General features: G+C 39.6%; 1 protein-coding gene across 1 annotated transcript in view; it reads right to left on the bottom strand.

Annotated features, from left to right (window-relative positions):
• Positions 206-25,143, bottom strand: part of DYNC1H1 (dynein cytoplasmic 1 heavy chain 1) — a 44,126-nt gene continuing 19,188 nt past the window's right edge. The window contains exons 31-78 of the mRNA XM_021403494.1: positions 24,896-25,079; positions 24,190-24,402; positions 23,780-24,018; positions 23,499-23,655; positions 22,867-23,094; positions 22,442-22,672; positions 22,171-22,311; positions 21,676-21,909; positions 20,887-21,093; positions 20,668-20,789; positions 20,134-20,299; positions 19,597-19,760; positions 19,198-19,327; positions 18,274-18,407; positions 17,907-18,021; positions 17,627-17,788; positions 17,335-17,549; positions 17,044-17,248; positions 16,732-16,905; positions 16,517-16,636; positions 16,268-16,388; positions 15,466-15,661; positions 14,741-14,858; positions 13,590-13,805; positions 12,820-13,032; positions 12,510-12,637; positions 11,836-11,989; positions 10,940-11,086; positions 10,708-10,858; positions 10,259-10,512; positions 9,964-10,098; positions 9,774-9,868; positions 9,508-9,682; positions 8,275-8,350; positions 7,084-7,244; positions 6,705-6,816; positions 6,563-6,623; positions 6,079-6,202; positions 5,637-5,750; positions 5,186-5,356; positions 4,761-4,978; positions 4,493-4,596; positions 3,883-4,094; positions 3,058-3,211; positions 2,143-2,285; positions 1,610-1,778; positions 1,057-1,184; positions 206-587 (exon numbers count right to left, since the gene is read on the bottom strand). Of these exons, the coding sequence (XP_021259169.1) occupies positions 459-587; positions 1,057-1,184; positions 1,610-1,778; positions 2,143-2,285; positions 3,058-3,211; positions 3,883-4,094; positions 4,493-4,596; positions 4,761-4,978; positions 5,186-5,356; positions 5,637-5,750; positions 6,079-6,202; positions 6,563-6,623; positions 6,705-6,816; positions 7,084-7,244; positions 8,275-8,350; positions 9,508-9,682; positions 9,774-9,868; positions 9,964-10,098; positions 10,259-10,512; positions 10,708-10,858; positions 10,940-11,086; positions 11,836-11,989; positions 12,510-12,637; positions 12,820-13,032; positions 13,590-13,805; positions 14,741-14,858; positions 15,466-15,661; positions 16,268-16,388; positions 16,517-16,636; positions 16,732-16,905; positions 17,044-17,248; positions 17,335-17,549; positions 17,627-17,788; positions 17,907-18,021; positions 18,274-18,407; positions 19,198-19,327; positions 19,597-19,760; positions 20,134-20,299; positions 20,668-20,789; positions 20,887-21,093; positions 21,676-21,909; positions 22,171-22,311; positions 22,442-22,672; positions 22,867-23,094; positions 23,499-23,655; positions 23,780-24,018; positions 24,190-24,402; positions 24,896-25,079 (7,720 nt within the window). The 3' untranslated portion in view covers positions 206-458. The remainder of the gene's footprint in view (positions 588-1,056; positions 1,185-1,609; positions 1,779-2,142; positions 2,286-3,057; positions 3,212-3,882; positions 4,095-4,492; positions 4,597-4,760; positions 4,979-5,185; positions 5,357-5,636; positions 5,751-6,078; positions 6,203-6,562; positions 6,624-6,704; positions 6,817-7,083; positions 7,245-8,274; positions 8,351-9,507; positions 9,683-9,773; positions 9,869-9,963; positions 10,099-10,258; positions 10,513-10,707; positions 10,859-10,939; positions 11,087-11,835; positions 11,990-12,509; positions 12,638-12,819; positions 13,033-13,589; positions 13,806-14,740; positions 14,859-15,465; positions 15,662-16,267; positions 16,389-16,516; positions 16,637-16,731; positions 16,906-17,043; positions 17,249-17,334; positions 17,550-17,626; positions 17,789-17,906; positions 18,022-18,273; positions 18,408-19,197; positions 19,328-19,596; positions 19,761-20,133; positions 20,300-20,667; positions 20,790-20,886; positions 21,094-21,675; positions 21,910-22,170; positions 22,312-22,441; positions 22,673-22,866; positions 23,095-23,498; positions 23,656-23,779; positions 24,019-24,189; positions 24,403-24,895; positions 25,080-25,143) is intronic.

Below are 25,143 nucleotides of genomic sequence, written 5' to 3'. Positions count from 1 at the left end.
AGCAGATGACATCAGGCCTTGTGTCTTACTGCATTAGAAACTTGTCTTCCAGTGTTCTTGCTTCTATGCTTTAGTTACAGGATTAGCTGAGTGAGTTGTGTGAAGGTCAGCACTATGCCTGCATACCAAGTTATTAACTGGTATTTTCCACAGAGACTGTAGATACAATTTTCCAGATGACAAGTCACCACAATAATTCCAGAAAGTCAGACAACTTGCTATAGATTTTATTTCCTATAACACTACGAGCAAATCTGCCTGTCAATAACCATCTAAAAATCTCACTCGGTATTCCTTCAAACAAATCTAGCCCACCAGCTTTCAAATTACTGCCCCCTCTTCTTCAAAGTCAACTTCACACAAAACCACCTGACAACCTAATCACATCCACTACAACGTCTAGGAGAGGAATACACAGAAGAGTGACATTTATTACAGTATTACCAATGTAAAGTTTTTCACTCAGTGCAGAGAACTGCAACACCACGTTCATAGAAACTACGAGGATCTTCCTTGGTAGCTATTTCAAAATCAACCGTGAAAATGAGATCAGCACGAGTGAAGTTCAGATAAACAGGTAATGTCACCTGGAAGAAACATGGATACAGAAGAGTTATGCAAGGTAGCTGAAGACAGGAAGAAGTTCCTGTACTGCTTAGAGGTATTTATAAGATGGGAATTCAGTCTCAGGTAACTCAGTATTCAACATATGAGACCAGTACACAGGTATAACAAATTAACTTTAAAGGATAGCCTCCTTTACACAAATAAATTTAAGTTTTGGCTTGAATACAGGTTTAATATTTTCTGGATACTTCCCCCCCTTATCTAACTACACAGGAATGACCTAGCCCAGTGCTGCATCTGTCTGTGGTCAGTCTGGAACTTTGCTACCCCTGATACTGAGAATATCAGTAAAGAAACAGCTTTGTCTGTGGTGCCAGAAAAAAGGCAGCCACAGTGCTTTAGCACAATAATTCTAGTTGGACAGCTACAAGAGGACCTAATTATAAGAGGTGTTTTGTTTTTTTTTACACTATTTTCATCAATACTTACAACATTTGCTTTTTTATCAGCATTTGTCTGCTTGATCCAACGAAGCTGTGTAATAGGTAATACAGTTGAAATAGCATTTGAAAGTGACAGCTTGTTGTTGCTGCAAGTAGCTCCTTGAAGCTTCAGGCCTGTAAATTGAAGTACACTTTAGAGTTCTGAGAGTTTTCTTATATCTAAGGAAAGCAAATCTCCCTCTGTACTGTTTAAGAACTGGGATGTTAATCCATCACGGTCTGCAAGAATATGTTTTAAACTATTGTCGTGCTGGTTCTCCCCTTTGTCTCATAAAAGAGCCGTAAGTATTTCATGCCCCAAGTAGAAAAGTTGTGACAGATACTCTATGGAATACTGCTTAAAACATATATTGACCTGAGTCTTGACATTTATTACCATGATAAAGTATATTATTAATAGGAAAGTATTTAACAACTTCAGAAAGCGTCCAGTAATTCTTGCAGTGATACGACTTTCTCATGTGACGCAGCCCATTTAAAGCCAGCACCTTCTGAAAGTACTGTAGAACAGGGACCCCTCTTTCCAGAGTGAGTTTTACCTGTGACTCCAAAGCTGCATGCATCCAGCACAGCATTCTGGGTGGTTGTAACATTGACCTCAAGGCAGAGCTCCTCCAGGGACCAGCTGTTTGCCTGTGCAACATACTGCCGTGTAGCAGTAATGTATGCCTCTGGTACAAACAGGCCACCGAGGCACACATGGATGTTCTAATGGAGAAGGGAAGGGGAAAAAGAGTAGCAATTATTATAGATGTTACTTCATCAATCTAAATTTGTTAAATTTTTCCTGCTGCTGGAACACTGTGTAACTGCTAAACTGCTTTTTTCCTTTAAGTCTATGCTATCTGTCACTGTAAAAATACTGTTTTTCCCTCTGATCTACATGTTAGGCTGTGCCCGCATTATTTTGGCATCAGTAGATAATTAACAGTATTTACAAGCACATTTATGAAAAGCTGACTGAAGCTATTTTGCCTAAGGAACCTCTAAGAAGTCTTGATATGAAGACTCCATAAAGTAGTTATGCACCTAAATCCAGATACGACCCCTAGGTGATACCAGGACAAAATACCTTTAGTTCTTTTGCTCCGCCAGAGGCAGCAGCCTGGGAAATATTCTGCAGCTGTTTGATGCGTTCACTGAAGTCAGACACCCACTGAATCACAGTCATTCCAGCTGGCACTGTGTAATGAGACCAGCTGCGAGGCAAGATACCTATGGAAAATGTGATTAAAATTAAGATTTGTGCACTGTTTTCACACTATCCACTTTTCTTTCTCTTCCAATAACCATTTAAGGCTTGGATCAGGACACAAGTGTCTATTACAATGCTCCTTGGGAAGTAAAAACATTTAAGATAGCCTCTAGGTCCAGTACTTAAAATGCCATCCAGTTACAGAAAGCGTTCAAAAGCAACTTCAGTTACATGCACCCGTATGCTCTAATAACTGATCTTTATCTTTTCTTGAAGATTTGAGTTCCTTAGAAGGAGCTGGTCAAGTTCTTGTGCTTTACGTAATGTTTTTGTTCAAAACAGATATTGGAGTGGTACTTCAACATCAGATCTTCAGGTATTATTAGAAATGCAAGTTTACCTGTAGTCTTGAAAGAGAAGCTTAGGAAAGTCAGGAAATTTCTAGAAGATTTTATTTGGAACGATATTACTCACTTTGTGCTATAATTAACTTTGTTCCATCACCATTTAAACACTGAAAGAATCTAGTAACATTTCAGCTTAGAAATTAAGTTTACGTTAGCAGCTATCTGAAAAAGTCTAGAATTACTGACCCCAACTTAAAATCCCAAATTAAACTAATTACATTTCTGTGCTCAACTCAAAAGGGATGCCTGTCCCAAAGGGTAAAGCCAATCCCGATTTTCCTGCAGTTCCTTTTTTAAGAAAAAAGAACTCTAAAGTACTCTAACTTACAGAGTACTAGAGGCGAACAGAGCACAGGGAGATATCAGTTTTAATTACCACACGTACCTTTCACCAGTTCATTTATGAGCGTACGTAGGTAGTTGGTTTGTTTCTTTTTTCCTTCACACACTTGAACCACATCTGCAAGGTCCTGACGCACATCCTGAAGCAGCTTAGCTCCCATTTTCACCTCTCTCTCAAAGAACCGGAACAAAGGATCCTGATCATCAGAACATTTGAAATAAGTTGCAGATTAACGTTTAACATTCCTGCTGGAAAACTGCCAGTAGAAGACTTCCAGTTGAGCAACGAATGCAGACTGTGTGCTGCAGCTCCTTCAAATCAATTCTGGATTGCTCTTGATCAGCAACAATAGGTTCTCACCTGCTGTCCCACAGTTACGCCTTCAGAAGCAATTAGGCAGTCACGGACATCTTAAACTGAGGAGCTTATTCCAGAGTTAAAGCTCAGCCAAGAGCTTCCCTCTGAAACGTGTGCTATTACTCAGCAGAAGCTGCTGCCTTATATTCCCTTACTATCACAGAACTTTAACATTAATTTGTGTGCACTCGCTGTAAAGGCAGTATCACAAGCAGCAGCCAGTTTGCTACAAGAACAAAAGGATTCTTGCTACTTTATCACAAAGAAGCTTCAGAAGCAGTTCCTGTGATTTAAAGAATTCCTTAAAAACACAGAGCCAAATTCTAAGAGCAGTTCAAGAAATTCAGTGGGGCACGATGTAGCTGAGGCAGTTAGAATCAGCACTGATACAAGTTTCGCTGTCCCACAGAACAGCTTAACTGGTGGTGCTTGAAGTCACAATGCACTTTCTCCAATACATCAGAACTCGTGCAGTTACTATGTTCACATTAGACAAAACTTAATTCTTACCTTAATGTTTTCCACAGTCCGCTTCAGATGATTGAGAGTTTGTGGGATAAGGTGAAGCCAGTTAGAAGCAGTGGTATGCAGTGTTCTCATCCAGGCTGGGCGACCATCTGATGTAGAATCAGTTCTTGTCTTCTTCTCAGTTTCTGCATAAGCTAGATCATCTTCATCCTCCAGCATCTGCATTTTCAGCATTTTACTGATCATATCTATGCCTAAAACACAGAAAAGGTACGCTGTTAGTCAGAAAAGCATTGGCATTGAGGTGAAAACATCCTACCATATGCAAGAACCAGCACCCTCTCCTTCAGCTCTTGACCTAAGATTCAGAACTGTCTAGCTGCATGGAGTTCTGGGGCTGACAATAAAGCTTTCCAGAATCAGGATGGGAACCTGACATCTGGAAGGCTCCATGTAACCAGCTTTTGAATTCACAAGCTTCTTGACAGTTCCTGGAATGCTGAAACACTTACCTTGCAGAAGTTAAACCAACTATGTTGGGGGGAGAAGCTAATGTTTTATTCTTTGTCAGGACTTACATTTCTCATCTGTTTTTCAGTTAAACTGTTGGCCTTCTAATCTATGTAGGGCATTGCTAAAGTTCTGTTTTTACCTTGCGTGGTAAGAAGAACTTTTTCTGCGTTATTTGGCAGGCCTAGCCATGATGGTGTCTGAGTATCTGGCAGCATCTCAACCCACTGGACAAATTCTTCACGTCTGCAAATAAGAATTTTGGTTAGAAGGCCTTCCATTATTAGAATGGCAAGGTAATCATTTGCCCGAGACAAATGTTTACACAGCTGAACACCAACGCAGATACAGATCAGGGCTAAGTTTTAGTTTAAGAAAGCACACAGAAATCTAGGTAAGGAAAATGATACCTGATTCCATCTGGCATCTGAATATCTTTGTGTCCATCAACTTTGCAAGCCAGTTTGAATTCGCTGTCAAAACTCAGAGTAGTGAACAGACGTTCCAAGAAAGTGTTTAACAAACGCTGATCAAATTCATTATCGATGCGGCCTCCATAGATAGACTGCGCCATCAGCGTCTTTAAGGCAGACCAGGGGATTTTGTCAGGTGAAATGTTCTGGCGGCCCTGTAAGAAAAATGCACTGCAATTAGCAGGAAAGCATCCTCCTCACCCGTCTGATAGAGGAATCATACTCAGCAACTAAGCTAAATTGCAAGCAGATTATTTAAGCCTACTCATTTGAGTAGCTAAATGTTTCCAGAAAGAGACTGAACGACTGAAGAAGTTAAGTAATCTAAATAATACCTATGCCTAGAGTACAAGACTACTTGCCTTTGCTGTGTCATCCAGCCATGTATCTACTGTGTCACAGGCAGATCTCAGATCAGATTCTCCAAATTCATACTTCTTGGACCAACCCAATGGAGCATAGCGCAAACGCTCCTGGATAATGGCATGGAACCAGGCAAGCAGGAAATATAAACGAGCACGTTCATTTGGAGACTAGAAGTAGAGGGAGAAAAAAAAAAAAAAAAAGCTTATTACTCAAGTGAACTCATAAAAAACAAAGCCTGCTAAAAGGCTAGAAAATAGCAGATTTAGTACTAGATTGCAACCAAAACTGAGTATGTTCTATCAACAGATGGAACAACTACTTTACTTCTGCACGAACAAGACATTCTATGTACATCTTAGAAGCTGAAGTTTTGCCATCTTTATAAAGTACAATTCTAACAAATGCATTCTGACATTTCCATTTCACCCATCGAAGTCACAGCCTTACCTTGCACATTCTAGATACTGGAATGCTACTGAAAGTCCTCAGCATGTTTGCCTTTACACCAGGAGGAGGTTCAAACACAAAGATTCGGCCAGCACGTAACAAATTCACTGGCACCTAGAAGAGAAAAGACTAACAAGCTCAAATCCAACTCCTCCAGCCTTCACTACATTAAATCCCTCTAACACCATTAGTGTTAGATTCAAAACCTCATTCTGAGCACACACAGTGAGTCCTGCCTTTCTTTGGGAGGCTGAAGTCATTAGTGGAAGGAATGATATAAAGTTTTCAGGTACAATGAAATTACCAAAACCAAACCCTGTCAGCATGCGTTCTCCTTTTACTAATGGAGAGAGGCAGTCATGAGAAATCATTCCCTGGGTAGCATTCTTGGTTCTGCAAGCCAGATACTCTACCAAAGCATCAAGTTTCAGATCAGCATTACCTTTGGATTGATCTCCATAGTAAGGAAGAGTCTGAAGCAAGCATGGGGTTGCAAGGAATGCAACTTCTTTTCCAGCTGCATGAGCCAGCCAGGCGCCAGGTGAACGTTCTTCAGCATTACCCACCTATGAAGTTTTGAAACAGAACAAATGTTATTTAGCGTGCAGCTCATGGATCACAGTCACTATCACAAGAATAACAGAATCTGATATTAATGCTACAGGTTTTCCTCCATCTTTTAAACCCTTCTTTTATATAGAATCAGTAACTACTGTAAATGGGCTACCTATCCAGTTCTGCAGCTACAACCCACCTCTCCTCCTGAAAATACTGAAGTTGAACAGCTGTGCATAAATTATTCTAAATTTCAGCTCAGAAGATTGAATCTTTTCCTCACAGTTTTATCTACTCAAGCAATACATTATTACTCTCCCACTCCAACCTCCCTACCAGGTGGCATTCTAGTTAAAAAATAGACAATGTACCTTCCAGATTTCACTGCTGTGTTTATTGCTTTATCTGCTTGGTTAAATCCTTCAGCAGAACCTGGAAGACAGAAAGTTGTTAAAGCTCTTACTGCTAACAGTTTTATTTATGCTTAGATCATGAAAAATGTTAAGTTCTTACCAATAGCAATGGAAGTAATCTGTGTATTCTGCTCAGCTGCAAGGTCTTCAACGTGACCACTGGCATCATAACCAGGAACTGAACACATCAGCACAGGGGTATTAGGTTTCACCTGTTGTACAAGAATTTTAAATAAGATGAAGCAGTCACTGCATGAATACATGAAGGCATAAAGCTCAGTCTTCCCTCCCTCTGGCCAGCTAAAGTCATCATGTTATCCTTATTTTAACAAATAAGAAAACAATCCATTCTTCATATCACAGACAGAAGGGTAAGGGGAAAAAATGTGCTGTGAACAAGTTTACTTGCTATGGAACTCATGCAAAATAGCACAGAGCATTACCCTAGGATTTTGTCCTTTCACAAACAGGAAACTTACCTCTGTATCTACAATGTGCGTCAGATCTAAAGGCTGCTCCATAATGGACATGAAAGACTCTCCAAGATTTGTTGAAACAAACGTATGCGCCATTGCCAACAAGCGATCTGGACGGAAGGCCTGGATCAGAAGCAAGCGATGAATGGCCTGTCCAATAGGAGCTGGAGAGGGGATACAGAATTAGGTGGAAAGGTAAGAAAATCAACCCTCAGCACCTTCTTTTCAATCCTCCATTCTGTTTTTCCTATCTCACTCCAAACACTAAGTATTTACAGAGTAATTATCCCTCTGAAAGATCTGCTGCAACATATTCATGGAGTGCTTATACTCTATGTTGCCTTTGACAGTAAGAAGAAATGTACCAGCTTCAGCTGAAATGTCTTCTGTGACATTTAACTACCTCCTCAATTTCTCATGCTGCAAGCCTTTTAAAAGCCTACTTGATAAGATGCTTCTACAGAAATGCTACCTGTTCACAAAACCTATGGTCTAGAATTGCCACAATGCGATTTTAAACCTTCAGGGACAACAGATCTCTTCCCATTATCTCACTCATTCAGTAACTTGCTCTGCAAGACTCTGAAGTATTATATACTTGTCTAGAATGGACAGAATAGGTAACGTAAAGTTGCTTCAGTTAATGCTCAAGCAGCATTACAGTATCTAATAAATATCAGCTTAGAAACCTTAGCATAAAAAATTATTTACAGGAATGAGTCTTGAATAACCACAAATGGCAAGCATTTCCTAGCATTACCTTTCAGACAAAGGAATAACTGAGGGGCACTGGTTACTTCCAAAGATGCAAGCAACTCTTAATAAATTAGCACTCACAACTACTGCAGCAAGAATTAAGACTTCATGCTTAGTTGCAACTGCAGGAGAAAACATTCTAGAAGAGCAGCCCTACCCTCAGAAAATGTATCAAACTTGGGGCTTTTCAGACTACTGTGCTTCCTAGAAGTCAAAGCATAGATCACAGAACAGGGAGCATGAAAAAAGTACAGTAACGACTGCCCACAAATGCTGTGTACAGAAGTGGCGTTTTTTTCTTTATTAAAAACAGACCATGTTTCTTCTGCAGTCCCAAGTTTGTGATTTTCCTATTCCATCTGCATTTTAGGATTGATTCTACTTAGACTGAAGTCAGTACAGTAGAACTGGTGTAGATAATAGTGCAAGTTAACTTACTTGCAGGTTTTTCTTCAGTCCAAAGGTACGGTACAGTCTGCTCCGGTGAACTGCTATCCAGCCAGATACAGAATTGCTGTATTGAAAGAAAAGGCAAAGTACTTACAGAAATGGCAAAGAAATGGAGTTTCACAGCACCAGAAGTGCAGTGTATGGTCTAGGCCCTGCTCATGATGCAACAGAGATCTTCAATTTCAGCCTTGAAATCTAGAATTTAACGTACTGCACTATTCAGCTACTTAACTGACTTTTGGTAAGAAATGAAAGGCTGCTATGGTAAAGCTGAACTTGACAGAGACCAAGCTCTACTAGCCCTTTATTTGCAAAATCCCTTGTAGATTTTTTAAAATTTTACCAAGTAACTAAATGTTTGATTAACACAATGTACAGCTTGAAAGATTTTTCCTGTTTAATGCTCCTGCCCTATCATCCATCTTTAGAATAGAAACTTAAAACAAGTACAAAAAAAAATCCACATCTAAAATTCAAATTATAATTTGTGTGTTATACTGTCTTTAGATGTGTCCAATTATTTCACTGATATCCTCTATTACCCAATTGCCTCCAGCACACCCTGATTCTACAGCTCTCTACCAAATCTCTGCCCAAAGCATGCACTGTTTTACCCTAGGCTGAAGAATTTGCTAGAGTTAACAGTGACAATTCAACTTTGAATATAAAAATAGTAGGCGAGGCAACTGAGCTCCTGAAGATATGGACATATTTTGGAACATACAGTTTCACAGTCAGGACACTGATGTATTCTTAAAACACTCGGGTCATACCTTTGATCAAAGGAGCACATTGTTCAGCAGCTGAGTACTATCCAGATTTTTTCAAGTATTAATGTGCAAGAGCTCACCATAACAACGGAAGGATGGCTAGCTATGTTCCCCACTACTGCATAATTATCACATAATAGTGATACAGTAAAAAAGACACACAGTATGTCAGTTTTTGACTGCAAAATTAGATGAACAAGAAGAGCTTCCAAAAGAAGCTGCTTCCAAAGCTCAGCAATGAACAATGCTGGTACTTACAAATCAAATGTCATAGCTTCAATACAAATGAAGTAAATCCATTGATTTTCACAAAGACCACAGCTAGCTACACTGTAAGGCTTCCTTTCTTATACTAGGAGAACTTACTTGTAAGCATGAAGCTCTTAAATCAGAAACCTAAAAAGCTTAGCCAAGTAGTTGGGTGCAGAAAAACAACCTATCCAGCACTTACCTCATCAGCTTGAACTTTAGAAACAAGGTCCTTGAAGGCAGGAAGGCAGCTCAGTCTCATCATTGCTTCTGTCTGCTCTACAGTCAGACCGTTGATTTTGGGGAGAGATGCAGTGTTTAGTACAATCTCCTTTCCTCTCAAGAAATGCTGGAATTCTGCATCATATGTAGGCTCCCTAATGTTAGGGGAATAGAAAACTTAAGCTCAATGTTGTTTTCAAAACATCCCTCCCTTTTTCAACTGTAGTGAGGTAAGAAAACATTTACCCTATAGTGCCTTTCAGTTTAATCCGGGCCAACAACATAGCAAATGTTATATGATCTTGATGCAGCATGCCACGTGCTACTCTATTGAAAGCCACCTATTAAGAAAAGAGTGAAGACAGTAGCATTAGGAGCCTTGAACCCTGACCTCTCAAAAATTGTCAAAGCGTATCTACTCTGTATAATACCGAACCTGGAAGAGATCCTTTGTGATAACTGAGAGACGCTGAGTATGGTCTGTGATTCCCTTCAGATTTGGGTTCTCGTACAAGACGTTGTGATAGATGTCCAAGAAAAACTGGAGAGAGTATTGGTACAGGAAATGTATCTGAAACACAAAAAGAGTTTGGTTTCCTCTCTAGAATCCTGCTGTCAATGGCTTATGCCTACAAAATTGCAACACTGCAGTTGGGACTGGAATTAGGCAGTACTAAATTAGCTTTGAATAGTAATTACATGAGGTTTCTGGTAGGAAGAGCTCATCCTACCTGTTTCAGTGACTCCATAGTAAAGTAGATACTGCTGCATGCTGTAGAAAGAGGTAAGTACTGCTGCGAAACAGTCTCCACTTCTTGCATGACAATATCAGTCTCCTCTACTTTTCTAGTAACCTCTGCTGCTTCTTTCTTCAGGTTCTCAAGAGTAGTAATGATGGTGTCATCATCCAGGATACGACCCTTCACTTCATTAAGCGCCTGTAGTAGGGATTTTTCTAACTGACGCAAGCGCAGCTGAAATTCACCTTAATTAGAGGAAAAATTAGGTTACATAGTGTATAGGTGTGGTAGTTTTTAAGGATTAAGTGTTGCCACTGGCCACATGAAAAAATCAAGGGAATCACCTGTAGAAGTATTTCACTGTGTATGTCTACAGCTAAAGTTAAATCACTGTATTCTTTTAGAACAAGAGGAAGTTACTCTAATTTTGGTAATCATACCCTGAAGCTTGAGGAGATCCGAGCGTTTTTCATCAACGTCTGGTCTTTCAGCTTTCAGGACTTCATTCAGGCACTGGCTCTGTAAGCTGCTGCGAGTTACTGTGAAGTTCACAAATGTAACACGAGAGCAGAGGTCTGGCGGGAATTCAACCTACCACAGAAAACATAAAAAACTTTCTCAGCTCACTGACACACCATTTATACCAACAGAAGAGCTCTGAGTTTTGCTTACTGTTGGATCTCTGGTGGAGAGGAAGATAACAAAGGATGGTGACAAATCAATATCTTGGTCTCCCAGAGTAATCAGAACTCTGCCTCCAGTTCTTCGGACTTCACGATTCAGAACAGGATTCAGAACTGGATCATAGCTCTCCACATCCTAAAAGCAGAGATGTGTTACACAAACTGTTACTTACGCATATCTCTTGCTAAAAACCCTCATCCAGCTAAGGCTCTAGTAGCAATCAATTTGCATCCAGTTTGGAATACAGATCACATTCAGAAGGTTTCAATTTGTAGCTGAGCTACACAAGCTCAGAGTTTATGCTATTACTATACAAGGCCTCAGTAGAGAAGTACTGTTAATGGTCTAGCTGTGTCAGTTTAAATGCATAATAGGTCCTATTCTAAGCAGCACAAGTAATAGCTGCTGATCTCATCTGTGAGCTAACATGTTTTCCCAGTTCTGTGCTAGGAAACAAATCTCAGAAGTGAAAGCCAGCCATTCCTAGTTGTCTGTTTCTTTGTGTTACTTTCTTCCTACCACTCAGAACAGATTATTTCTGGATAGCTAAGCATATTAGCCATTAATAACTATGACTAGAGACAGCATATGGGATGAAGGGAATAGACAGGCTAGAAGTCTAGAGAGTACAAGAAGATCACCTGAAAATAAAAGCTCCTGACCGTAATAAGGTAGAAAAGGGAAACGGCTTCTTTTAACTGCTTATCTCATTTTTCTCAGGATTTTTCTCAAGACTAATACTTCACATACTACTCATATTCATTTAATAATACCTTGAAAATTATATTATTTGCATCTTACTAACAGAAAGACTGCAAACTTTTCTAGTAAACAGGGAAGAATTCAAGAATTTTAAGCAATTTCTGTATGATCTCAGAACTAACCTGAACCAGAAGCGGGTTACCAAATCTCAAAGCACTTTCCAAGTTCTTCCTGAAAGCATCATCCAAGAAACTAGTACGAGTTATCTTACGGTCTTTATATTCATTCATGATGAACTCTGTAGCTTGCCCAGAAGGATCAATGATCAGTGGATACCTAAGTTAACAAAAAAACACTTTAATTATTTGAGTTTTGACTGCAGACAACCTCTAAGCAGTTTTATGAATTCACATGCTTTGAAAGAGTTACTGTGAATTCTCTGATGGGTACTGTAGCAGAAACGCTAAGTCACAGCCTGAACCAGTGATTGAGCACCTGGTGGGAAGGCAGAACCTACTCAGGGGAGCTCAGGTGCATGCAATGCATCTGAGTGACCAGAAGGAGTGGAGCCAGGATCCACCCTTTCCCAGACCTCATTTAAGGGTTGGCAGTAAAAGCAAGGGCATCTCTTGCTGGAGATCCCTGCCTACCTGAGGCCTTCCAAAGGTAAGCAGCTCTTCTTCTTCAATTCTGTGTCCATGGCTGCTGTATTTGGGCTTGTTCCCATTTGTTGTAGCCAAAGACTTTGCCACTCTGCTATTATCATGGTACTTTCTATCCCATTATAGCATTACAGGTACAAAAGCCTGCCTTCTGTGAGAACACTTTCAGAATTCTGCATCTTAGAGTGAAATACCTATTAAAGCGCTTGAGCATGATGGCATTCTCAGTGCACAGGTCATCTGCGGGTAGAGAACTTGCTTGCCAGCGAAGCCGCTCATCTGCGTTGGAAAGGTACTCAGTCCTTGCAATGTCTGTACGGAACTGCATGAAGTACGTACCATTAGTATGTGACCACAGACTGTCAAGACATTTTGAATAAAAGCAGCTCTGCAAAGTTATACTTCTCCAGTAGTCCCGTTCTTTACTTAGGTAGGAATCTTATAACTTTGTGAACCGTTACAGTAAATTGACTTACGATTAAGTTGTCATGATGTTGTCTTTACCTGGATATTTGCTTGCTGCAAATGGTGAGACCATGTAGTGAACAAGTTCTGACGCATCTGCTGATCAAAGTAACCAGCATAAGCAATAAAAGCTCCTGAAAGTAAGCAGTCTCCCGCAATAGTGGACATCTGGTTCTTGAAGGTTTCACTTGTCTTCTCCCATCTTTCACGTTCAGCAGAAAGACTCTTCAGAAGAGCTGTACTACGGTTTACCTTGAAGTAAGCAAAGTAGTCTCATAAATGATGTATTATTATGGTATTAAACATTTCAAGGAACATTACTTACACCGATTCAGGGTCCAAATTAAATGCAGAAACTCAGAATGAAATTAGATTTTGTGTGTGCACTCCAGCGTTCATTGATTTTGTTGGTATTCAACTCTTCTTGGAAAAATTTAAAAGGCCAAGTACTAGCACAGTAGTGATGTGCTAGTGATTACATCAAATAGACTGAGAAACTCTTGCAAAAAATGTCAAGTCCTGTTACAAGATTACGCTGCATCTATGACTGTTTTCCAAAGGTTTCAGCTTATTTTAAGCCTGACGTAAACTGTCTTGTTATTTAACTGGCAACAGGAGTTGGATATTTCTAACTCTAGCCAGGTTTCAGTAGCTTAAGAAGCTTCATGAGACCAAGTGATTAAGCAGATAGTTCAGATGCACAGTTAAGAGGAAGCAGCTCAGTTTACTCAGCATAATCTTGAAGAATAGTTCAATTTTTGACTATCAAAGGTAAAAGAATGGAAAATTTAAAATATATAAGGCCTTACTTTTGCTTCTACAGCAGCCAAGTCTGCTTTAATAGCTTGAGCCTCTGAAATCAGTACAGCATATTCTTCTTTGTAACGAGCAATGCTGGCCTCAAGATCACGAATCATCTGCTCCACTTCATTTGCTTTCTGTTGGTTATCTTTAGCATCATCCTCCAGCTTCTGCAGCTCATTGCGTAGAGGTTCCACTCTTTTCAACATATCAGCATAGTTAAGCTGTTAACAATAAATAGGTCTTTTGTACTTTCCATGTTAAAATGTGTCAACCATAATCCCAGAATTCAGGTATACACTCTCAATTTCATCTCTTCAAGCTGAAGTACTTGCAGCCCATAGGAGGACTAACAGCCACGTAACAAACTTATGACTGTCTGATAATCCTTAAGACTTTAGTTTAATCCAAGTCCCAGCACAAGAACAGTTGTTTTTTGCCATATACTTTTACAGTGCTGTAGACTCACAAGAAGTTGTCTTAAAAAGGTCAAGACCACCTTGGTAAGCACTGTTTTACAGAAATATTTAATTATTCATTCATGCCCCTACTGAGCTCTTCTGTCTTTCTTAGTAAAGAATTCAGTACAGCCAAGCCACAAAACAGTTAGTTTCAGCCTATCCAGTAGGTCCTATCCTAAACTGAATCTCTACACATCACTACCATTTGCAGTAAGCACTATTTTATCAAGTCAACAGGTGACTAAAATTACTTTAGGTAACTAAGTATGAGTGCACTCTCACAGAAGCCTATTTATTTAGGATTCTAGTATTTAAAAGTCTGCCTAAAAGACTTTTAATGGAGTTGCTTGTGAACATGCCCCACTGTGAGACAAGACAGAGACAGCAGAAGTTTCAGTAAAAGGATTGCAGAGCATATTCTAGCATTTTTCTTACTGAAAGCTCAAAAAATTTTCTTGTACAGTAAAACAACAGCGAACTTATTGTTCACTGTAAATCTGAAGTTCCTTGGTGCAAAAGTCTATCTCTGGCACAGTACTACAGAACCCATAAACATTCATATGAACATTCTACCAATGCCTCTGAAGCAAAGTAGCTTGCTTAGCTGAAACAGGCGAATTCACAGCCTTTAGATCCTACCATACACCTTCATGCTCACTCTTCACCTTGTATTTGCTTTCCTGCAGTACTAACTTTACCTGTGCAATGGCCCATTTCACCATTGGCCCACAGGCCAGTGATGCTCTGTTTACAATTTCGTAGTTGTAACTTGGATTTGACAGGTAGTTTTTCTTCATCTTCTCCCGGATGGCATCACTGCAAGAGGAAAGTTTTTAGAGACAGCATGAGTCCACTGGAGGTCAGCACACAGGTGTTCAGAGTGTGGTCTGCCTTTCACAATTGACAAGAACAGTTCCTAACAGTTTTGGTGAGATGAGATGTTTTGATTAGTTTAAGACACTGTATCAGAAATTACAGCTTATGAGTGATAAAAGGCTATTTAACAAATTCTTATAATCACAAACTGCTGAACTCTGCTCACAGGATCACAGAACAATTTGGGGCTGTGAGGGAATTCAGGAGGTCTCAGCTGACCTCTTGCTCAGACTCAGGGGCAGCTAGGTCAGCCTGAGCAACCTGGTCTGTCATTGCTAGAAGACTAGTTTAAAACAGTAACGTGACTTTGGACAACAGCACAATGATTTGGAATTATGCCTTGAAGTTACCCAACAGCAACTGTTTTCACTCAGTGTGTATGGTGTATCTTTGCTGCAGTAGTCTGTTCTCTGTAACAAGTGCAGAAGTAAAGTAGTCTCAAAAGAAGTCAAGTACAACAAAAGCAATTACAAAGAGGAAAAGTCCAATTAAGGCTTCCTCTGTCTTTGTGAATGTTGTTTTCACATAAGACACTCTTGCACTTCACCTGATTTCCTCAGCAGAAAAGTTAACGATAGTTGGAATGAAGTTCTCTCTCATGATGATGGAACGTATTTGTTTCCAGTCAGTTGTACTTTCGCCCAGGAGGAGGCAGATGGACTCCAGTGCTAGCTTCACTGCTGCAGGTGGATTAGCCATAGAACGGACCTCTACCAGGTGCTGTTTCTTTATTGACTTCACAGCTAACCAGTGCCAGAAAGATAATGAATGTTGATTGAGAGAGGAAAATGAATTGTTAGCCAAGTCTGTTAAAGGATCTTGGATCCTTTAACATAAAAAAATGCTTCAAGCTTTTCAAAAGAAGCTGAGGTAGCAGATAAACACTCCAAACTATCGTATCCCAAGACAAACTTTTCTAAGAGTTAACTTGACAACAGGCCACAGGCAACTCACTCTTGTCTCAAAATGACTTACTTAAAGCTTTATAATATTATAAGGAATGTTTCTACCCAGTTTTATGAAATTAGAGTTTGCTTGTATACTGTCTATGCTGTTAAAAGGCATCACCAGCCTTTCTGATTATGAGCTCTCTTTACAAATACATAGACTGAATAATTAAAGCTGGTGTGCCAGAAATTAAGCCACAAGCCATGAGTATCAGATCAGTGCTACAAACAACACAAAATCAGAACTCAAATAGTAGGAATTTCTCCAACACTGTTCAACTCCACATTAGGTGCTCACACCTTCATTACACAGGACCAACTCAGACCACACCACAGCATGTTACCACAGATTCCTGTTTTAGATCCCATCCCACACTGTGATTCCTTCATGTGCTGACATACCATTCTGTGCTTCAATGACAGCAGGCTCCACTTTGTCAAGGTCTTCTTTCACGCTCATCTGCTTGTCTGCAATGACCTCTTGCTGTTTGTGCAGCTGTTCCTGAATCTCCTGGCTCATGACCTAGGTGGAAGTTTCACAGACAGAATGCTGCTTTTTAGAAACTGAACTTCCTGAAGTACTTACTCTACAGGTTCTTGTTACAAACAAGAATATCTACTATGCACAAGAGATTTAACAAAGATTTTTACCTTTTTCTTCTCAGCCTCTTGCTGATCTTTCACCATCTTTTTCAACTTGTCATTGGCTGCTGCATTCTTCACTTCCAGTTCCTGACTCTTTATTCTTAGGTCACGCCGCAACTCTTCCACCTGAGATAGATTGTCAGATGGGAGAATTCAGATTAAACACAGATCTATTTAATCACCCCAAGCTTTACAAAGAGCAAAGTTTTAAAGATATGCACCTGATCAACTGTTTCCTTGATTTTTCTAAGGCCAACATTCAAATGCATTTGCTGTTCTTCTAATTCACTTCGTTTCTCATTGAACAAGTTGGCATAATGGTTGATGAAATCCAGATAGTGGCGTGGTGTGATTGCCATGGTTCTGCCTCCTCGTTTTGCCAGACGAGCATTAGCCTTTAGGAAAGAAGGAACTGTTGATTATTCATTAGTTTTAAACCTATTCGAACGCTAAAGACCATGCTTTTTAGGAAAATGGTGTAAGATACTGAGGCCTACAGAACAACACAAGTTAAGCAATATAGTAAAACATACCTGATGAAGAGTCTGATGAACAAACACACAACTATTAACAATAGCCTCCCTGTGTGATGGTGGTTGTGGCAGCTTATCATACACAACTGGCATGTAATCGGGCACAATATAATTTGGTTTCTCAAGATCCATTTTACTTGTGAACTCTTTGCCAACTTGGTACAGCGCCTCAGTTGACCAATCTCCAAACCAGTTCAAAACACATCTGAAATACAAAGCGTTGGTGAAGGATTCCCAAAAAATACTGTTTTCATAGTATTTAAAACACACCTTCAAATATACTGCAATTACCTGTTGAAGAGGGCAGGAGAGGTAGCGGCCCTGTCCTTCAGGCCCTCAGAAGATGGATTCATAGTGAACACAACATGGAGATTGCGAATAACTTGGCTGGTGAACCATTTGTAGAGCTCCTCATGTGAATCTAACATTAAACCTTCCTTCTGTGCTCCTTCTTTACACTGAGTCATGAGGGTGGCATATTCATCTCCTTCAAACAGACCAGGAACCTAATTCAGAAGATAATTTTGTATTAGATTACAGTTGTAAAAAGGTGCTTTAAATGTTTACATTGAAAAATCCTTACCTCCCCATTGGCTAGGAGAGTGTTCATTCTCTCCAGGAATCCAGAATCCAACACATTTGACTCATCCATTATGAAAGCTATTTTTTCATTTTTACAGCCAGAACGTCTCAAAACTGTCCTAAGGTCTTCATCAAAATCTTCACCTGTGTATTTTCTGTGAACCTGGAAAGATTTAACATTTGTTAGTAACATTTCCTTTTAGTAGAATTTTCTTAGAGGTAAGTATTTATGAAGGTCATTTCAACTGACTGTTTTTCTCGAGTGAAACTAGCATGCCAACCTTAATTTGATAGACACTCAAACCGTTCATCCAGGCGACAAATCTTGAGAGTGTTGTTTTCCCTGCTCCACTGACTCCAATAAGCAACAAGTGGCCCTGTGGCTGACGGAAGATTCTGAAAAAAGAACAAAATCAAGCAGGTTTGGTCAACTGTTACTAACTTTAAGTTTTTTTTCTTGCGTATCTTCAAGTTAGCACCAAAACCTGAAACACATCTCTCTAGCTAGAGTCCTGCTATCTAAAGGGCAAAAGTACATCGTTTATGGTCAAGAATGAAATCAAGCTCCTTTCTCAGCCTGTAAACAGGCAACTCTGCTTTAGTCTCTTAATATGATGTACATGAACAGCAACTGAAGTCTCAACTTACCGGTCAATTCTTAATACATGATCCAAGACTTCATTAAACAGAACAAGTGGTACATCAAGTTCTTCTTCATAAAAGACTTTAAGCCTAGCTTTTACATAGTCTCTTAATTCTTCTTGATCCACTGGAATATAATCCTAGAAGAATTAGTCAACAGTGAATGAAGTTTAAGATCGAAGTTATTTTGTTTAGGGATCCATTTTTTACTAGATGAAAGCAGAATTATTAGAATATCTAACAGAGCAATCCCGTAACAGAAGCTTAAGAATGCTGTATTCATTTAACTCACACAAGGGCATGTCCACAGCTTAAAATGCCACTGATAGCAGCATGTGGTTTAAACACTTTATCTACTGGACCTATGATACGCTTAGCTTGAGCTGTCAGTCACCAAAGAGACTTGGAAGTAGCATGACAGACTTGATTGCCCTCACTCCCCCACTCAAACAGCCTTTCTTAAGCATTTGCTATTGGTCACAGAGAAGGGTAGCAGATTAGAATGACTCATGATTTGATGCAGCAATATTTCTACAGATTGCCCAGCAGTATCTATCTATTCAGATTGTGAGAAACAGTTCACTGTAAAATTTACGATGTCAGAGTTGGTCAAGGGTCATCTCTTATCCAAGAGATTCCATAAGCAGTAGCTGCCAGCAACTTTTGGGAAGTTCTATCATATTCTAGAGAAACATCATTTAACACTGCTTTTATGTGCTATGGTAGATCTTCCCACATTAAGGATAGCATCTAGGATAGCATCCCTGGAATAATACCTATTAACTCTGTAGTCATTTACTCCAGCTAATCATAGCAAGAACTTCTCAGATATCAGCTTAATAAAATGGAAGACACAAATTACCACATTAATATACGCATAAGAGCTGCATCAGTTAATTGCCCCCAACCTATTTTGTTATTACTTATTACCTTTGACAGCCAGTTGCTGTATAAGATAGGTCTGCTCATAGCTTTTTCTTTGTCAATGTTGGGGAAGTGTTTCAGAGCAACCATATCAATGTTCTCATCAGTCCAGCGTCTCTCCTCATCTTCTACAAGTCTGGAAAAAGAAAAAAATACCATGACTACAAATTCCCTGTAGTGGAAGGATATAGTCACCCCATGTGGCAGTGCTACCATCAAAGTGCTTCTACTCTGCAGTTACTATTGACAAGTGTTAAGCTGAAGTGAAGGAAAGTAATCCAGCTACTTTAAGTCAAGCACACTTCAGTTTTCTAATGAAAGCTGGCAACGAATGGAAAAAATTCGTATTGCACTGTTTTTTTTTTTTTTTTTACATTTCATTCTCCCCCATCTCATGTTTCTTACCTGTCCTGGAAGAGACGTAATGCTTCATGGGCCCAAATCCTGATAAGGCCTTCAACTGGTAAGGTTTCTAGTGGTCTTAATGCTTCAAATATACCTCTCACCCATCGAGTCATTTCACGAGGTGAATAGATGTAGTGTGGCTGCGTGTCTTGAGTGAATCTCTCCTAAAAACCCAAACGTCTATTAGTTATATATTTTTACATTGTATTTATATTTATTTTATATCTATATTTTATATTTATATTATATTTATATTTTTATATTTATATGCATATATATTTTATATTATATTTATATTTTATATAATATATATATATATAATAGTTACTTCATCTCGAAATTGTGCCATACTTTTACAGGCCTTGAGTTGCCATACATTACTTTGTTAGCCCCATTCAGAAGCTGTCACCAGAAATCAAGCAACTAGTTGAGTAGTTGTACATGTATTATACATATGAAAGGCAAACAAGGAATGTTAAAGTGATTTTGCAAAAAAAGAAGACTGATTAGAGTTTGGGGTTGTAGTCAACAAATTACCTGAGACATTGTGTAGAATTCTACCATAGCAGCAGTGAGAGGTTCTGCATACGTGCGAAGTGATGGGATCAGTCTTAGCATCGCACGATTGAATGTTCCATATATCTGAGTAAGCGAAGCTGGTCCAGGATAGTCCACGTAAACAACAGGAACATGTCGTAAAAATCTGAAAGATTAACGTATTTGATAGTCCAGTAGGCCAAGTGACAAACTATACTATTTTACTTGTTTTTCTGCCAAGTTAAATCACTGCTTGATAAAAAACTTGCACCAGTAACTGCTGTGATAAAGGTGGATCCACAGTGATTTGGACCAAAAAGCATTCCACATTTTAGACAGGTTATTCAAAATACAACATCGAGGCCACGGACTGTCAGAATAAGAACCAACTAGTAGTTACCTTCAAAAGTGAAGAATACGACTTAAGCACAGCTAGTATCAAACAATAATATTAAGAATGGATTCCATAGCCATTGCTTCAATTTTGACCTTGCTATTCTGTACCTACATAGAGTTGTTTATCGAATGTATTACCTATGTGAGAGAGGTTTTCTTCCAGGATCAGTAGGGGGATTACAAGCGCCAACAAACTGAATTCTCTCCAGTTTCACCCATGTCTGATCTGATGTACGGTAGAATCCTCCATGTTCCACCATCTGGAAAAAAAAAAGAAAACAAAACCAAAATTAGCATATCACTAAGTTTCTGTGAAGATAACTGTTATAATATAGGTGACTAAAAAGGCAAACAAACCTGTCTAATGAAGGATATGACTCTCTGCGTGCCATACTTATCCATATCTGGCAAGTTGATTTCATCACAGAACAGCACCAGCCACTTTCCTAACTGCACAGGAGCCAGAACCACTCCATTAGGTGTACGCCTGTACTCACAGTAGTGATCAAAAGTTTTCAAGAGCAGTTCTGGAGTAGTAGCACTAGAAAAGTTGAGTCCAACCACCTTAAAAATAGCAAAGGGAAAATAAGTTAAGTTAGACTACATTACAGCTTGAAAGAGAGCTTATTAAGAGTCCAGGAAAACAGGTATCCTACAGCTTAGCTTTCCACAGAAGTACATATACCACCTTCTGCTCAAGTTACTGACTACAGTAAACCACATGCTTCCCACCACAGGTTTTCCATTTACCACACAGCAATGCTTCCTGCCCAACCGTGTACTTACAACATCACAGCTTTATATCAGTTCTTCTACCTAAATACTCTCAAGGATGAGAGCTGTTCTTAAGCATTACTACAAGTTTTTCCATACTGAATAGAGGCATGCTCCTCCATTTATTGATGGTAGATAGGAAGGAATTAGCTTTTGGGCTAAAGATCTTGAGAAATAAATTTAAACTCTACTCACCTTAATTTTACTTTTTTACTGCGTTTATGTATAACTAATTAAGACAGAAGCACCACTGAATTCTAGCTAGGAAATCGCTTCAATACTAAATCCAGACTAATTTAATCCTTAAGGAGATTATTGACTTGTTGCTACTCACACACACGTACACGTGTGACTACACACACTCCTGCATACCTCCATATCAGGCAGGGCTCTGAGAGCACTGAAGAGGGTCATGGTCTTTCCAGAACCTGGTGGGCCACAGAGTACCAGGGGTTTGTGTTCTGCCAGCCAGGTATACAGCAGTGCTTCATGGCGAACTGTATCTAGGGTTGGTACTACAACATCAGGAGCTGCCACTTTGTGTGTCTCGACTTCAATCTGAGGCACCTTGGTTTGCCATGGCACCCACTCACCCGTAATAGACACCTAAGAACACAAAAATGCCATTAGAACCTTAGAACAGGAACATAGTTCAATCTTAGTTAAAATATGTGTTTTTAAACCACGGAACAGCTTGTGGCATTGAATTTGATGTGATTATGGAAACATGCAGCTTAGACCATTGTTCACTGGAAAGCCAGAAACTGTAATAAGAACCTAGTGTTTTATTCTCCATCTTCACCTCCAAAATCTCAATCAAGCGTCTAGGACTACAAAGCAGCAACGCTTACATAAGAGAAGTTTTACCTCATAGTCAATTATAGGTATGTTGGGTGCAGTTGGCAGTGGCACAGTGGTAATTCTCCTAATGTATTCTCCAAGCTCCGCTCTCATTTTCAGACGGCTGTCTCCAGAGAGAGACCAGAGTATTGCATAGACCAAGTACCTCTGCAGGAAGCAGCAAAAGAAGCTATTGTTTATACAGCAATAGAGCAGAACTTCATGTACAATAAATGAAGTCTAGCTACTATTCTGACACATCAAATACAAAAATCACTCAGCAGCATACTATCTTTACCTGGATATAGCGCTCTAGTTGATCTATCTGCATTGGAAAGTCTGGATGATTGGCATTGTACTGGGCCACGTTGCGGCAAGCTTGATGCAACATGGAGAACAGAGAACCAAGACAGCGCAAACGGGTGAGGTCCATAATATGCTCCAACTTGAAAGCGTGTTCAAGTGCTTTGGTTACAAGGCCATTGGATGTGAAATACGGTTGCATTATAGTTGCAGCATCTCTCTGTATCTGTTGGGGGGAGAGACAAACACTGCTCAAAACATTTGCCTCTCATTTGATTACCAGGAAGTAGTTTTGTTTAAAGTTTGAAACGCTTCTTATTTTAACATTCTTTTTAAAAAAAGAGAAGGATTTAACAAGGAAGTCAGCTTTTCTATGTTAAGCTCCCAGAAATTTGAAGTAAACTGTACTACTTGTGATACCTGCAACATTGGGGATGCTGCTTCTTCTCCTTCATCTTCCTTGCCCTTTCGCCTTCGCTGAGCTTCCTCCTCACCTTCATCTAGAGGAATGCTTCTTAGTCTTGCTAGGAAGTTATTGAATATCATGTCTGTACTGAGGACATCCTCACTGAACCAGACCATGCCACATCTTGACACAGTAGCCAAAGTGGCATATTTCAGATCCTGTACCTCAAACATGATACGCACCTGAAGAACAAGTTTAAAACAGATTCTGAAGTCAAAAAAAAACAACAAAGAAAAGATCTCCCACAAAAATGCTAAAAAAATAAAAGAAGGTCCAGCTATGGGGTTGGTTAAAAGTCAGCTTGTACGTAGCCTCTGAAGAACCAATGGCAGCACTGAACTACTGCAGGCAAAATTCATCATTACTGCCTGCTACCCTGAACTTTAATACAATGCAGTGAATTGGTCTCACAGGGTCAGAATAAGTGTAACATAAAATGTTTGGTTCCACCTAACTCCAGCAGACATGAGACCAGTATTACCCAGCTTATGGTAAGAAATAGGAATGGCAACAGGACAACTCACGAAAAAAAGCAACAAGTTTGTATGAAAGCAAGTCATAAAGTCACATAAAAAAGTAGCATTACATTTGGTGGAAGGCTGAGACGTTCTCCATTTGGCAGAGTCAGCAGTTTATTGTCATCCAGAACAGAGTTCAAGTTCTCAACCCATTCAGGGTCTACATCACCATCAAAGATAATCCACTGACGTTTCTGTAATTCACCTCTCACGTTGTCTATGATTCTGTAAGTGAAGGAAACATTTATTGTAGTTTTACAGAAAATAAGAGAACAAAGACAAAGTAAGGCCAGAAAATACAGGGCACAAATCTACTCCCCGCTTTTCTTTTGTGCTACTGACAACTCACTTTCTCAGGACATGCGTAAACAAGCCATCTGTCCATTCTCTGGTATTTGGGTCCAAAGTACCATAGAGGTGATCTTTGCTGATTGCTTTTGGATCAATAATATGAGCAACACCTTCCACACCCTCCAGTCGTTCAAGAGCTTTCAGCAGTACTCTCCAAGCCATGCTCTTTCCACTTCCAGAAGGACCCACCATCATCAATCCATGATTGATCTGTGTAATCTGGTACAACTGAAGAACCTGTGACAGAAAAAACAACGTGCGAATGAAGTCTCAACTTCAGTAGTCCCTCGAACCTTCTATTTGTTGTTCAATTAAGGTGAGAAAATTTATATTAAAAAGGAATATTAAGTCTTACACACATCATACATGTTAATTGCAATTGCACAATATTTTCAATTTTACGTTTACCTTTTCAACCCACATGCCACCAACTTCTTCTCCATCACCATAGGTAAGGTACATTTCCTGACACACTTTCTTAAGCTCCTCTCGCAGGGCTGTCATCTCCCCACGGTGATACTGCACTCCAGGGAATACATCAGAAAGGAGACTGAACAGCAATGGAATGTCTTCTGCCACCAGTTTTGGAACCATAGTTTCACATACACTTTGGATCAGGATCTGCAGAGAGAATCCCATTTTAGTTAAGGCTTTTTTGCTAAGTTCACTTTGCTGAGGGTGTCCAACAAGGAACACCTCCCTACAAAGTTCACTGATAAGGCACCAAACTAGCATGGTCTTGGTAAGAGCAACCATTAACAGTGGACTCTGCCTTGAAACTACATAATGAATTCCTGTTGATTTTTAGTTTATACAACTGTAGTTGCTTGCCATTCCTCAATATACTTTTGGAAATAACTAGAGAAGAAGTAAGCAGGAATGAGAACTATGAATGCACTACTCACATAAACACAAATCTTTTACCATTATTCATGGACTCCTACGTTCAACACTTCTTTCACTCAGTGCTTCTAAGCTATCAGTGACCACCTCTGAGTAACATAACTTCGTTTGCATGGCACAACACTAATTGCCAAATGCTGCAGGGTGTTTGCTTTGCTTAGCGTGCATCCTGTACTTTGTCAAAGAAGAGAAGAGCTCACACACACGTTACCTCTTGCTCTGGCAAGTTCTCAGCGATTTCTCCTTCATCAACAACTTCACCACGCTCTTCCTTCTCCCGCTTTATCTTCTGAATCCTCTCCCTCTTCACATTACCTGCACTAACCAGCACACTCTTCAGTGCTCTCAAACCAAAATCGTAGTGACTCTGGGAGGACAGCTGTTCATCACAAAGCCTAAAAATCAGGAGATACGAAATATGACTCTCAATAGAGACCAACACAATATTCAAGAAAATAC

The sequence above is a fragment of the Numida meleagris genome, chromosome 6, assembly GCF_002078875.1.
Source record: "Numida meleagris isolate 19003 breed g44 Domestic line chromosome 6, NumMel1.0, whole genome shotgun sequence".
NCBI classification, from domain to species: domain Eukaryota; kingdom Metazoa; phylum Chordata; class Aves; order Galliformes; family Numididae; genus Numida; species Numida meleagris.
Note: the sequence above shows the minus strand (reverse complement) of the source record. Positions and strands in the feature narration are given on the sequence as shown.